This window comes from Sus scrofa, chromosome 8 (assembly GCF_000003025.6).
Source record: "Sus scrofa isolate TJ Tabasco breed Duroc chromosome 8, Sscrofa11.1, whole genome shotgun sequence".
NCBI lineage: Eukaryota > Metazoa > Chordata > Mammalia > Artiodactyla > Suidae > Sus > Sus scrofa.
This window is the reverse complement of record NC_010450.4, coordinates 16,785,705-16,799,124: the sequence shown is the minus strand read 5'-3', so window position 1 is coordinate 16,799,124 and position 13,420 is coordinate 16,785,705. Positions and strand designations below refer to the sequence as shown.

At 42.7% G+C, this 13,420-nt stretch overlaps 1 protein-coding gene across 6 annotated transcripts in view; it reads left to right on the top strand.

Moving 5' to 3' along the window:
- Positions 11,167-13,420, top strand: part of ADGRA3 (adhesion G protein-coupled receptor A3) — a 121,550-nt gene continuing 119,296 nt past the window's right edge. For 2 of the 6 annotated variants that reach the window (XM_021101065.1, XM_021101060.1), the window contains exon 1: positions 11,874-12,275. In XM_021101065.1, the coding sequence (XP_020956724.1) occupies positions 12,028-12,275 (248 nt within the window). In that variant the 5' untranslated portion in view covers positions 11,874-12,027. Of the gene's footprint in view, positions 11,235-11,464; positions 11,646-11,873; positions 12,276-13,420 lie in introns of those variants that run through there. The other 4 variants (XM_021101062.1, XM_021101063.1, XM_021101068.1 and 1 more) reach the window with 3 other exon arrangements.

The window sequence follows — 13,420 nt, the reverse complement described above, 5'->3', positions numbered from 1 at the left end:
GGCTCAGCAGATTAAGAACTTGACATAGTGTCCATGAGGATGAAGGTTTTATCCCTGGCTTCCCTCAGTGGGTTAAGGATCTGGTGTTGCTGCAGGCTGCAGTGTAGGTCGCAGATGTGGCTCTGATCCAGCATTGCTGTGGCTAGGGTATAGGCTCCAATTCTACCCCTTAGCCTGGGAACTTCCATATGCTGCAGGTGTGGCCTTTAAAAGGAAAATAAGAAGAAAAGAAATGGTGGCCTTAGCATATTCTGAGAGTGGAGTTTTGGATCCTCTGGTGTCAAAAGGTCAGTAGCAGATACTGGCCATACCCATTTGGAGGGTTGATGGTCTTCACCAGTCTTAACTGGCTCAGGAGCTTGTACTGGACACAGGTGACTCCAAGTCCTGGAAAAAAACAACAATTTGGGCAAACACCTTATTGGAGGCTATGTAAGCGCAAATGCTTATAAAAACAATTAAAGCAAGCTTTGTCAGTGAAAGCGGGTTATAATGTATTGTTTAGTAAGCAAGTTATGGTTTAACAGATCTAACCGATGACTACTCTCAGTTTCAGAGGCAGGGACTAAGTCTATTTTATTTATTGAATTTGTCCTTAGCCCAGAAGAGTGCTTTACACATAGGAGACTGAGTGATAATATTCATTCATTAATTTGATAAAAGGAATAGATTCTTTTTTAAAAATATTTGTTTAGGGAGTTGTCTTGTGGGGTAGCGGGTTAAAAATCCGGCATTGTCACTGCAGAGGCTTGGGTTGCTGCCATGGCATGGGTTCGATCCATGGCCCAGTAACTTCCTCATACTGTGAGTATAGCTAAAAAGAAGAAAAATACTTAATTTAAGAGTTATATGAATAATTCATGTACATTATAAAAATGTAAGATAACAAACATAAAGAAAAATATAAAGACCTTAAAACGTATGTGTAAGCCTCCACCCTAGAGAGAACCATGAGTAACATTTTCCCTCCTGTCATCTTGTCTATGTGCATACACAGTGGCCCTCTCTAACTGGTTTCCATATCCACAAATTCAACCAAGCACAGAGCAAAATTATTTGAGAAAAAATTCCAAAAAATTCCAAAAAACAAAACTTGGATTTGCCAAGTACTGGCAACTCTTTACATACCATTTACAACTATTTACATAGCATTCACACTGTATTAGGCATTATAAGCAATCTAGAGATGATTTAAATATACAGGAGGGTTTGAACAGCTTATATGCAACTACTACACCATTTGATTTTATATAAGGAGTTTAGCTCCTACAGATTTTGATATGGGGTGAGCGTCTGAAACCGATAGAACAAATGCCCCTAGGATACTGAGGGAGGACTGTGCTTTTAAGGATAAAGATAGCATAGTGGACAGGACTTTTTCTACCTCAAGAACATATTTGGAGAAGCCAGCTGATCCTACACCTGTTCTAAGAGGTATGTTTTCAATCCAAGCCAGGCCTGTTAGAGGACTTCATTGTCACCACCCTTTCTTCAGGGATGTGTGATACAAGACAAGTCAATCCCATACCCCAAGAGAAATGCTGCAAGGGGTGGGGGTGTTGTTGTCGTTTTATTTTTTTGCTGGGACTTTACAATGTGAGGATGAGGTACATGTGAAGCTGCCAGTGGCTCTCCAATTACAGGGTGAGTAGTTCTTGCCAGAGAACAAAGCCAGTAAATAAACTGCTAAGAGATGGAGACAGAAACCTGGGGATATTGTTTCAGCTTCTGGATCCACCTATGCCTGAAGCAACTTTCTATTTATATGAACCAATACATTTCTTTTTGTGTATAAACTAGTTAGAATTATATTTCTGTCACTTTCACCTGAAATGGTTTTGACCAAAAGGAATACTTTTGATAGAACTGCTTTGGCTAAGGATCTACAAATACCTGACTCTTGATTTCCTCCTTTCAGAGTTCAACCACAAAGAGGGGAGGGGGCTGAATACACACACAAAAAAAATAAAAGCAGAAGCTATTCTTAGCCAGCTGAGTGATGAGTAACCCCTGAGGGGCTCAAGTAAAGTGAGAAATTGCTCTGGATAGATCTCCCTCTCCCATTAAGACTCTTTGTATCTTGTTGCCAGAGAGATTTTTACTGCATACTCCCATCAGAAGGGACTGGATTTTATTTATGATAAAGATTAGAGAAGCTAATTAAGTGAATTCAGAATTTAACATACAGAGCTTTTATAGCCAAACAGACTTCATATAAATGAGTAAGTTTCCTGATGGAGAAAGACTCTGGAGTCAGACTGTTGGGATTTTACCATTTATAATCTAGCACTGATAGCATTGAATGTTAAAATAGTTTTAAGGAATAAGTGCAAGTTTGAGACATTTCAATGTAGTCAATTGAGCTAAGAGTTGAGTTTGTCAAGGTAAGTTTTGCTTTAGTTACCATATAGCAAATAAGTTACAGTTATTTGGCAGTCACAAAAAGACAAATTAATGAATGGAGAAATATCAGCCATTCTTTTTTGTTCACTCATCATTATTCATTCATTTATTCATTCAACAAACACTTATGCAGTGCCTATTGCCTTCCAGGCAAGGTACTGGGATCAAAAAAAAACAAGACACAAGCTTTCCCTTCATGGAATTTACCTCAAGAAGCATCTCAGTTATACTGAACTGATCTTAGAATGTATGTATCTTAATCTGCATAGTGATGGTTATTCACTGGCAAAGGGATGGAGATCATTGAGGTAATTACCTGACAAATAGAACTGTAAAAGTCAGGCAGGATGGAGAACATGGGCTTACTTTCTCCTGAATTTTCTGTATGATTACCTCATTTAATCTCCTGAGGTTTCCACTTCTTGTTTTTGTCTTTTTTTTAAGAGTAATTTAGAGTATTATTTCATTTTTTTATCAAGTAGTCTTAATTGTAATCAATAGTTATTTCCCCAATACATTTTTTTTCCTACTGTACAGCATGGTGACCCAGTGACACATACATGTATACACATACATTATCATGCTCCATCATAAGTGACTAGACATAGTTCCCAGTGTTACACAGCAGGATCTCATTGCCAATCCATTCCATAGTCTGCATATATTAACCCTAAGCTCCCAATCCTGCCCACTCCCTCTCCCTTCCCCCTTGGCAACCACAAGTCTATTCTCCATGTCCATGATTTTCTTTTCTGTGGAAAGGTTCATCTGTGCCATATGTTAGATTCCAGATATAAGTGATATCATATAGTATTTGTCTTTCTCTTTCTGACTTACTTCACTCAGGATGAGAGTCTCTAGTTCCATCCATGTTGCTGCAAATGGCATGATTTTGTTCTTTTTTATGGCTGAGTAGTTTTCCATTGTGTATATACACTACATCTTCCTAATCCAATCATCGATGGACATTTGGGTTGTTTCCATGTCTTGGCTATTGTGAATAGTGCTGCAATGAACATGCGGGTACATGTGTCTTTTTTAAGGAAAGTTTTGTCTGGATATGTACCCCAGGAGTGGGATTGCTGTGTCATATGGTAGTTCTATGTATAGTTTTCTAAGGTACCTCTACACTATTCTCCATAGTGGTTACAACAGCTTCCATTCCCACTAACAGCACAGAAGGGTTCCCTTTTCTCCACACCACCTCCAGCATTTGTTATTTGTGGACTTATTAATGATGGCCATTCTGACTGGTGTGAAGTGGTATCTTATGGTAGCTTTGATTTGCATTTCTCTAATAAACAGTGATGTTGAGCATTTTTTCATGTGCTTGTTGTCCATCTGTATATTTTCCTTAGAGAAATGTCTATTCAGGTCTTTTGCCCATTTTTCCATTGGGTTGTTGGCTTTTTTGCTGTTGAATTGTATAAGTTGTTTGTATATTTTAGAGGTCAACTCCTTGTCAGTTGCATCAGTTGAAACTATTTTCTCCCATTCTGTAAGTTGTCTTTTTGTTTTCTTTTTGGTTTCCTTTGCTCTGCAAAAACTTGTGAGTTTGATTAGGTCCCATTGGTTTATTTTTGCTTTTATTTCTGTCACTTTGGGAGACTGACCTAAGAAAACATTTGTAAGGTTGATGTCAGAGAATGTTTTGGCTGTGTTCTCTTCTGGGGGTTTGATGGTGTCTTGAAGTTTCCACTTCTTTATCTGGAATATGAGGCAATGGGCTAGATTTTGGTTTAACAAACCTTCAATAGGCATCTATTATGTGCAAGTCATGTGCTAGGAACTTTCAATGTGATCATAAAAATTTAAATTAATTTATAAATTAAGTTTAAATTAAACCTTATAGCAAATAAAGAAACCTAGGCACTAAGAAGTTATGTAGGTTGCCTAAGATAAAGAATTAATTGGTGTTCCCACTGTGGTGCAAGGGGTTAAAGATCCTGCTTTGTCAGGTCACAGCTGTGACTTACCTGGGAACTTCCTTATGCCTTGGGTGTGGCCAAAAAAAAGAAAAGGAACTGATAAATTTGAATTAATATAAATTAATTTAAATTAAAATAATTAAAATTAATTTCTCTAAACATAAATATACATCTAAATTAACTGATTAATATTTTCATTTATTTGGATTAATGTAGTATTAATGTATTGTTAACTAATATATTATTATATAAATCCAATTCTCCTGACTGTAAAAAAAAAAAAACAGTTTCCTCTATACTTTAGTACTTCCTCTGTATTTTATCATTCTATAAAGTTATATAAAATATACATGGGTTTTGATTTATTGACATATAAACTAAAAAAGACATTATCCAAAATATATATAATGAAATGAGTAAAGTAATTAGTATATCTAAATTAAAAAGTTTGACAGCATTTACTTAACCAAATTGTTTATGACTTAATAATGTTTCGGGTTTCTAAGTGATATAGGAATATGTTTAAAATTATGTTATAGAAATCCAAAGAACAAGATACTCAGTGTGTTATCAACATACAAATCCAGAGGTTGATTCAAAATTGTCATTTCCTTGTTGAGAAATGCATAACTTCAAATATACTTTCTCATTCTGCTCAGCTCAAAGAATGGATTTTAATATGGATTTTAACTGATACTAAGGAGGAAGAAAGCTACTGCTTTTTTAAAAAAAAATTTAGATGGAAATTTCATGATTGGAATATCTGCTGCTATGCCTGTCAGTAATAATGACTAGTTGGTTGACAGATTTTAAACATTATATTGGTATATAGAAGTAAAATAATAGCATAGATAGCTGATATAACAAAACAGGTTATATACGTTATATTTGGGAAATAAATACTAAGGAAACACTCCTATTTGGAGAAGCTATCTGTATCTCTCTTGTGGACTATATTTCTGAATTTCCCCAAAGTCTGTTGCTTCTTTTATTAGGTACTATATTTTCTATATTATTTTAAAATATTTAATTCTGCTATTAAAATAATTGGAGGAGTTCCCATCATGGCTCAGCAGTTAACGATTCCGACTAGGAACCATGAGGTTGTGGGTTCGATCCCTGGCCTGCTCAGTGGGTTAAGGATCCAGCATTGCCATGAGCTGTGGCGCAGGTCGCAGACGCATCTTGGACCCCACATTGCTGTGGCTGTGGCGTAGGCCGGTGGCTACAGCTCTGGTTAGATCCCTAGCCTGTGAACCTCCATATGCTGTGGGTTCAGCCCTAGAAAAAGGCAAAAAGACAAAATAAAATAAAATAATTGGAAAAAAAAGGAAGGAGAATTGATGACACTAAGTGGAGAGCAAGGCTTGTGAGATGTGGTAGACATAGAAAAAGTGGAAGAGGTGGTGAACAGAGAAAAATGATGGGACCAAAATCACTTATTTAGAAAAAGGTGGAAGGATACAAATTTATGATTCACTAAATATGCATAAGGAATATGAGGCACTCCATACATATTGGGTAGAAAAATAGCTATTCATTGGTGACATCAAATGTGCCTGCTGTCCAAGAAGCACAAATAAAATCCACAGCTGCTTGTTGGGCAAAGTTATAATTGTGGTTAAGCACAATTGTCCCTGGATCTCTCTGACAAAGCAAGTGAGATCCTGGCCCCAGACACCTTAAATGTGTTGAGTCAGTGCATTGAAACTTCAACTGTGGTCCTTGCAACTACATCAGTGAGTAAGTTCCAGGTGTTGGGGTTGAAAGATAGAGAGACAGACAGGTGGACAAACTCAGCTCATATGAACATTATGTAGGTTCAAGTGCTGGATCTTTCACTGTTTGCATCCTAACCCTTGTAGTTTAACCTACCCCAACTCTTCCCCTGCTTCTTACTCTTCCCTGTGTATTTTAGATGGATACAATCAACTGTGATTTGAGCATCTTACTTCCCACTGTGAGCCTTCCTGTTCCACCACCTCTGTGCCCACCTGCCTGGTCGTGCACTTGGAGACTGCATTACATCAAGATAATTCCCCACATGATGCCGCTGGCCAATTTTTACCTCATATTTCTTCATTATATTTACAACTGATGGTAATTACATTGCACTGGGTAGAGAATATACCATTTCAGAGAGATACTGGTCATCTAAAAAGAGCATCTAACTGTCGCAGGGGTACATTCCAATAATGTCTGGCTTCAGCAGACAAACAAAAGAAGAATTCATGGTTCAGCATGATAAAATCATAGCACTTTAAAGCTGGTTCCAGTTCAAACTCTCATTTCGAAAGATGAGGTTTACTGACTTGCAGAAGGTCGCTATTTCTAGTAACTAGTAAGCCAGAGCAGGAGCCAATGCTGTCTAAAGAGGCTAGGGGGTTATTTGAGCTGCCATTGCTGTTTCTATCTGGGTCCTGGGTAATGACCAAGGACACATTCCAGCACATGCCATGTAATGACTAAAAATACAAACTACAGCTGTCACAATTACTAGATTAACATTAAATGATGTAAAATAAACAGAGAATGTCTGTTTATTAGCAGGGTTTATAGAGGTGTCGCTGAGACATTCCAAGTGCTAAAGATTGCTGTTCTTCCTGCTGTCAATTTAATCATGACATTACACATTTTCATTTGATTCTAGAGGGCTGAACATTAGTCAGTCTTCTCAATACTCATCAGCTACTACATGTGAAGAATTGTGTTAGATGTTTGGAACATAAATATGAGTAAGCTACGAGAATCAACAAATACTTGGGACTTGCTTTTATGTGCCAGGCACTGCTGTAGGCACTAGAAGACTATAACAACAGTGGCTTCAACCAGAGAATAGTCATGGTCAATAAAAATAAATCCAGAGTCTTGATTGGCAGCTGAATCATGACCTCAGGAATCTCATTTTTTTTCTCTCTTCACATCCTCCTATTATTTTGAAATTTTCTTTTATGCTTTTTGTCTTGTGGTCTCAAGATACCTGCTCCAGCTCTATGTATCATGTCCTTACACTACCATTTCCAAAGCCAGAAGGATGAGGGTGGTGGGCTTGTAAGTCACTTTTTATCACACAAAAAATTTCTATCCTGAAGCTTCTCAGTGGATTTCCTCTTAGGTTGATGCTGAAGATAGAACTTTCTGTGATGTTGGAACTATTTCATAGTTTGTGCTGCCAGAAATGGTATCCACCAGCTACATAAAGCCAGCCAGTATTTGAATTATGGCTAGTGTGACTAAGGAACAGAATTTTCAGTTTTATTTCATTTTAATTAATTTGAATTTAAAAATGAAATACTCACATATGTCTAATGTCTACAGTGTTGAATAGCACAGCCTTTGATTCTTTTTGGCTAGAGCTAGATTATGGCCACCGAAAGTTGCCAGGAAGGCTCGGAAAATGATTGTGCAGCTCTTAGAGCCCCTACTGGAGAAAAAGTTGGGGAATGGCTCTTTGGCAGCAATTAACAGGGTCTGCCATAAAAGTAAATACATACAATTGGTATTGTAGTGGGGGAAGTGAACAATATAAAACTATAAACAGAATAAATAAGAAAAGGTAGCCGCCTTCAGTTTCAAACAAGCTGTATTATCTAGATTTGGTCTAGATTCTAGAGTAATGAAATAGGAGTGATTAAAGGTGAGAAGGAGTAATTTAAAAAGGGGTGGGGAAAATTCTCTAGGAACTCATAGTCTGATGGAGGAGGAAGACAGGCATGTAAAAAATTGTTAATAGGCTGGTATATATGTATATACACCTACATAATTATTACATATATAAATATATAGGTATATTTTACACATATACGTATTTAATATAGTCTATATTAGGAGAATAAACAAAGCATCTTTGTTTCTCTGGTAGCTCCTGCAAGCCTTACATAACATAGCAAGACAGGATTGGCAGTGTAGAAGCCTCGGACTGTGGTCCATCTACCATCCTTAAAGCAACAGTTGATATGATGCAGCTTTATAGAACTACGTGTACAGAAATATGATTAATGAGTGATTTCTCCAACAGTTCCTATTGGATATTCACAAATACAGTGAGAATTCTGAAAGGACCTATTAAGTCCTATAACTTCAAATGGTATAATGTTCTTGATGCCTGAGGGGGGATTAGCAGTAGATAGACCTGTCTGACAAGAGTCTGTTGGAGCCGGGGTAGCTTAATTAAAGCAAAGATTTTGGTATGACTGAGTGTAAATGATGGTAAGTTGCAGACAGTATCATCGTCAGAGATCTTTGTAAGTGGGGAAAAGACCACTTGCCATGTCCCTATGAACCATGCTGGTACAGAATGATAACTCAGGGTTGTGTGCATTTCAAGGACTACAGGGTTAAAGCCTTTTCCAGCTTTAATATACCTACGTATTATAATTTTGTGATCTGTAATGATTCTTATTTTCAAAGACAGAATGAATGATTTCTGTGTGGGGATGGCTGAAATTATCTGTATAATAAAACCTTTTCTCCATATTTCTCCTTGGACTCAAGGTCCTACCTGAGATGTAGCTTTGTTTGATAATTCAGAATTTCATTTAACTTTCTCAATTACAGCAAAGTAAAAAAGAGGATGTGTACCAAACTGATGTTAGTACTTGTAAACAAGCTTCAAAATGGACATGTACTATATTTCAACTATAGGATGAAAAACAGTATGTGAAGATATTCACAGATTCTGAGTTCACGTGACAATGTGTAGCTACGACCATAGTGATGTGGCTAATAAACTTCCACTTTGCTGTAGCAAAAGTTTTCATCTTTAAAAACATGATGATGATGATTTGGTTAAGGGATATGAATTTTTTAAGTAAATTCAAAAGAACCTATTTAATTTCACCACTTAAGCTTATTTACTTATTCATTTATTTATTTATTCTTTTTACAGCTGTACCTGCAGCATATGGAAGTTCCAGGCTAGGGGTTGAATGGGGGGGAGAGGCAACTGCAGGTCTATACCACAGCCATGGCAACACAGCATCCAGGCCATTTCACAACCTACACTGTGGCTTGCAGCAATGAATCCACTGAGCAAACCCAGGGATCCAACCTGCATCCTCATAGACACTATGTCGGGTTCTTAACCCACTGAGCCACAGTGGGAACTCCCTTATTTACAGATTTAAAGGTACTTAATTGTAATAATGATCTCCCACTTTTTCTATCCATCGGTGTCAAGAACTGCACAGCGTAGTCACTAGGTGTGCACTATTTAAATTTGAACTAATTAAAATTAAATAAGGGGAAAAATCATCTTCTGACATACTAGTGACACTTCCAGTGTTAGAGACCCGTGATCACCCTAGAAGAGAGTGGATAGAAGAGTTCTATCACAGAATGCACTATTAGCAACAGCCCTACCGGGCTGGCATAGTTGAATTTCAAAAAACGTTAATCAAACGAAGAGCTTTTCAATTTAATGCAATAGTGTGTGTCAACAGAGACCATTTATTTACTTTGGAGAAAGTTCTAGTCAAACAAAGAGATTGTTAGGGATGGGTCTCTAAGACTCTCTAGGAGCCTTAGGCAGTAATGACCTTAGACGCAGGCAGGCAGAAAAACCCTGCCCCTGCTCTGCATTTTATTTATATATTTATTTATTTTATTTTTGGCCGCCACACTGGTGGCATGTGGCAGTTCCCAGGCCAGGGATTGAACCTGGGCCACAGCAGTGAGGACGCCGCTGCAGTGAGAATGCCAGACCCTTAACCCAATGTTTGGCTCCGCACTTTAGACAGCCTTATTCTAGCATTTATCCCTAAGGGGTGAAAAAACTCCAGGGCCAAGGGATCTGTTTCCCCAAAGCCCATGTCCCCTTTCTACTTCTAAACCTTGCCTAAATAGCCCGGGACCCTGGAATTCACTGATCACAAATTCCCAATACCACTTCCAGGGCCTGAGCAGGCATCTTCCCAGAATTGTCTTCCCAAAGGAGGACCACACAACCGGTTTGTACACTCCAAGGCCTGAAGGACTGCCGAGGGGTGGCTGTTTGAATGTGTGCACAGAGCTAGGTTGAGCGGGCTAGGGTGCCCACACATGTGCAGAAAGCCTTCTGTGTTGGAAATGTGGAAATGTGTAGAACTAGAGCTGGGATCTGGCTCTTTCCTTCCTGCCATGTGTGGGGTGGAAGGCCAAGGTATCTGAGAGCTCTGTACCCATACCTGGCCTTCCAGGTTATTTATTTATTTATTTATTTAGTCTTTCTGCCTTTTCTAGGGCAGCTCCTGCCGCATATGGAGGTTCCCAGGCTAGGGGTCGAATTGGAGCCATAGCCACCGGCCTACACCAAAGCCACAGCAACGCAGGATCCGAGCCGCGTCTGCAACCTACACCACAGCTCATCCTACACCACAGCTCACGGCAACACCGCGTCCTTAACCCACTGAGCAAGGCCAGGGATCGAACCCACAACCTCATGGTTCCTAGTCCGATTCATTAACCACTGCGCCACAACGGGAACTCCCCAGGTTGTTATTAAGGTATATTTCTCAAGGTGGGAGCCTAAAATAGTTTATTTGCAAGCTTGATGTATTCCTTGTAAATACTTAAACATAGGGTATGTGAGCCCTGGTCTTGCAAAGGTTAGGGCGGGGCTGGTAGGTTTACAGAGAATAACCGATTCAGCTGGGGTTTCTTGGCTGTTTTTCTCACAAATGCTCTAACTGCTTACATCTGAGGTTATCTTTGGATGCCCGAGGAAAATTTCTTTTTCCCAAGGTTGATGGTCCAGCGAAGCCCGCGACGCATCCTTTGCAGGGATTTTAAGTGGAGTTGCTGCAGGCCAGAAACAGCTTTGGAGGGTCCATTTTCCTGGAGAGAAACCAGTTCCTAGTTTACTGGGACAACAAATGGGACTACGTTGTGCCAAGAGGAGGCTCGAAGTCCCTGCAGGGGAGAGAGGTCGGAAAGCGCGTCCTTTGAAGGTAGCTGGTTTAGGGCCCTCTTTCTCTCCTTTCCTTTCTCCAGAGAAATTCAGCCCTGCTTTCCTCCCTCACTCCGAGCAAGGAACCCGGCTGGCTGGGCGGAACGGGCGGCCGCCAGGAGCGCACAAGGCGGCTTTGTCTGGAGAGCGGCAGCGGCGTTCAGAAGCTGAAAGAGCGGCCACCGTGGCTGGAGTTTGGACTAGAACTTTCTTTGGCCGTCTCTACAAGTTACCGTACTCGTGCGGCACCCTCAACTCCGGCCCCGAGGCCGGGCGCGCACGGGGTCGGAGGTCGGGCCCCGAGGCGGGCAGGCGGGCGGGAGGCGCAAGCCCAGGAGCCCGCACCTCCTTCGCGAGGCGAGGGGAAAGGAGACGACGAGGTGGAGGAGGTGGTAGAGGAGGAGGAGGAGGCGAGGAGGAGGAGGGGCAGGGGCGGGGGAGGAGGCGGCGGCGGGCGGGGAGGAGCCGCCGCGGGCAGTGGCCCGGGGAGGTGGCGGCGGCGGAGCGGGAGGAGGAGGAGGAGGAGGCGGCGCTCCCGCGCGGCCGTAGACCGGCGCTGGGACCCGCGCGGCCGTGACCCCAAGGCTCCCCGAGGCCGAGCGCGGCCGCAGCGGACAAAGGAGCATGTCGGCGCCGAGGAGGGCGCGTCCTCCACCCGCCATGAGGCTCCGGGCGCCGCCGGGCCCGCGCCGCGCTCCCGTCCGCTGGGGCGCCGGGGCGGCCCGCTAGGCCAGCGCTCCGCCGGTCAGCCCGCAGGCCCTGGTCCGCAGCATGGAGCCGCCCGGGCGCCCGCGGGGCCGCGCGCCGCCGCCTCTGCTGCTGCTGCTGCTGGGGCTGCTCGCGATGCTGGGAGGCGGCGGCGGCGGGGCCGCTGCGCTGCCCCCGGGCTGCAAGCACGACGGGCGGCCTCGAGGGGCCGGCAGGGCGGCGGGCGCCGCGGAGGGCAAGGTGGTGTGCAGCAGCTTGGAGCTCGCGCAGGTCCTGCCCCCGGACACGCTGCCCAACCGCACGGTCACCCTGTGAGTAGCCCGCCGGGCGCCGCTCTGCCCTGGCGCCCGGTCCCCTCCCTCTCGGCGCTGGCCAGTCCCGCCGCTTCTCTTTCCGCGCGGCTAGGAAAAGGGTCCCGCCGGCACCCCGCGCCTTTGTGTGAGACGCTGCAGGCGGGGTGGTGCTGGGGAAGCCCCGGGGGGCTCGGCCCGGGCGCTTTTCTGCAGCCCGAGACGAGTGTGTCCAGGAGCCGCCTCCCGGCCCCGCTAGTTTACAAAGTAAAAGTTTTCGGGTTCCCAGGCGCGCCCCGCGCGGTCCGGGCGCAGAGCTTCTTCAGAGCTGCGCGGTGCCACGTGAGGATGCAAGTAAACATGCAGTTGGCTGAGTTAAAGCTCATTCATCCTGTGCCTGGGCTGCCTGAAAACACAGTGCTGGGTTAGAGGCGCCGGTCCTTAAGCTTCTTGCACGTTAAGTTACTTAGAGGCTAGTTTGATACTAAAGCCACGTGAGGACTTCGAAACGCCCCTGTATGTGATCCTCAAACCTCCAGACTATTTCCCTCGCTTTTGCTGTCTTAGTTTCATTACAGATAAAGAGCGCCTTGTAAAATAGAGTTGTCTTCAAGGAACAGCAGAAGTATATTGGGGATGAAATTGTGCACCTTCCAGCGCCGTTTTCTTGGGCGTGAACGCTCAGTTTTAAACGCCGAGAACTTCAGAATTGCAAACTGAATTTGGGTTTGCCGAGCTTTCCAACTCTAGGGACTTGATGTACGGATTGTTTCCACCTGGAAGGAAAAACTTGGTCTCAGTTTGTGCTTCAATTCCCGGTCCAGTTTTGCAAGCGTGGTCCTGGCCAGTTCTAGCGGAACCCTTGGCCCCAGTGACTCTTGATTTTATTTTCTAAACGATGGATTGGTTTGGGAAGGCTTAAACGTGTTTCTCATGGGTATTTTTGTCGAATTGAAATATGAGCCCCTCTGCGCCGTGTTCGTCTATGTTGTTTGGTTGGTTTCCTAAAAAAAGAGTCACGGCTGCCACTATGGAAACACGAAGGCAAGGGGAGCAGCATGACCTGTGAAAAAACTGAATGTATGGTTTTTAACTTAACCCAAATTAAGCAGGATTTATGGGTAAGACAAGTATACGTTTCACTAACACCTTTGTTCTTCATTTCC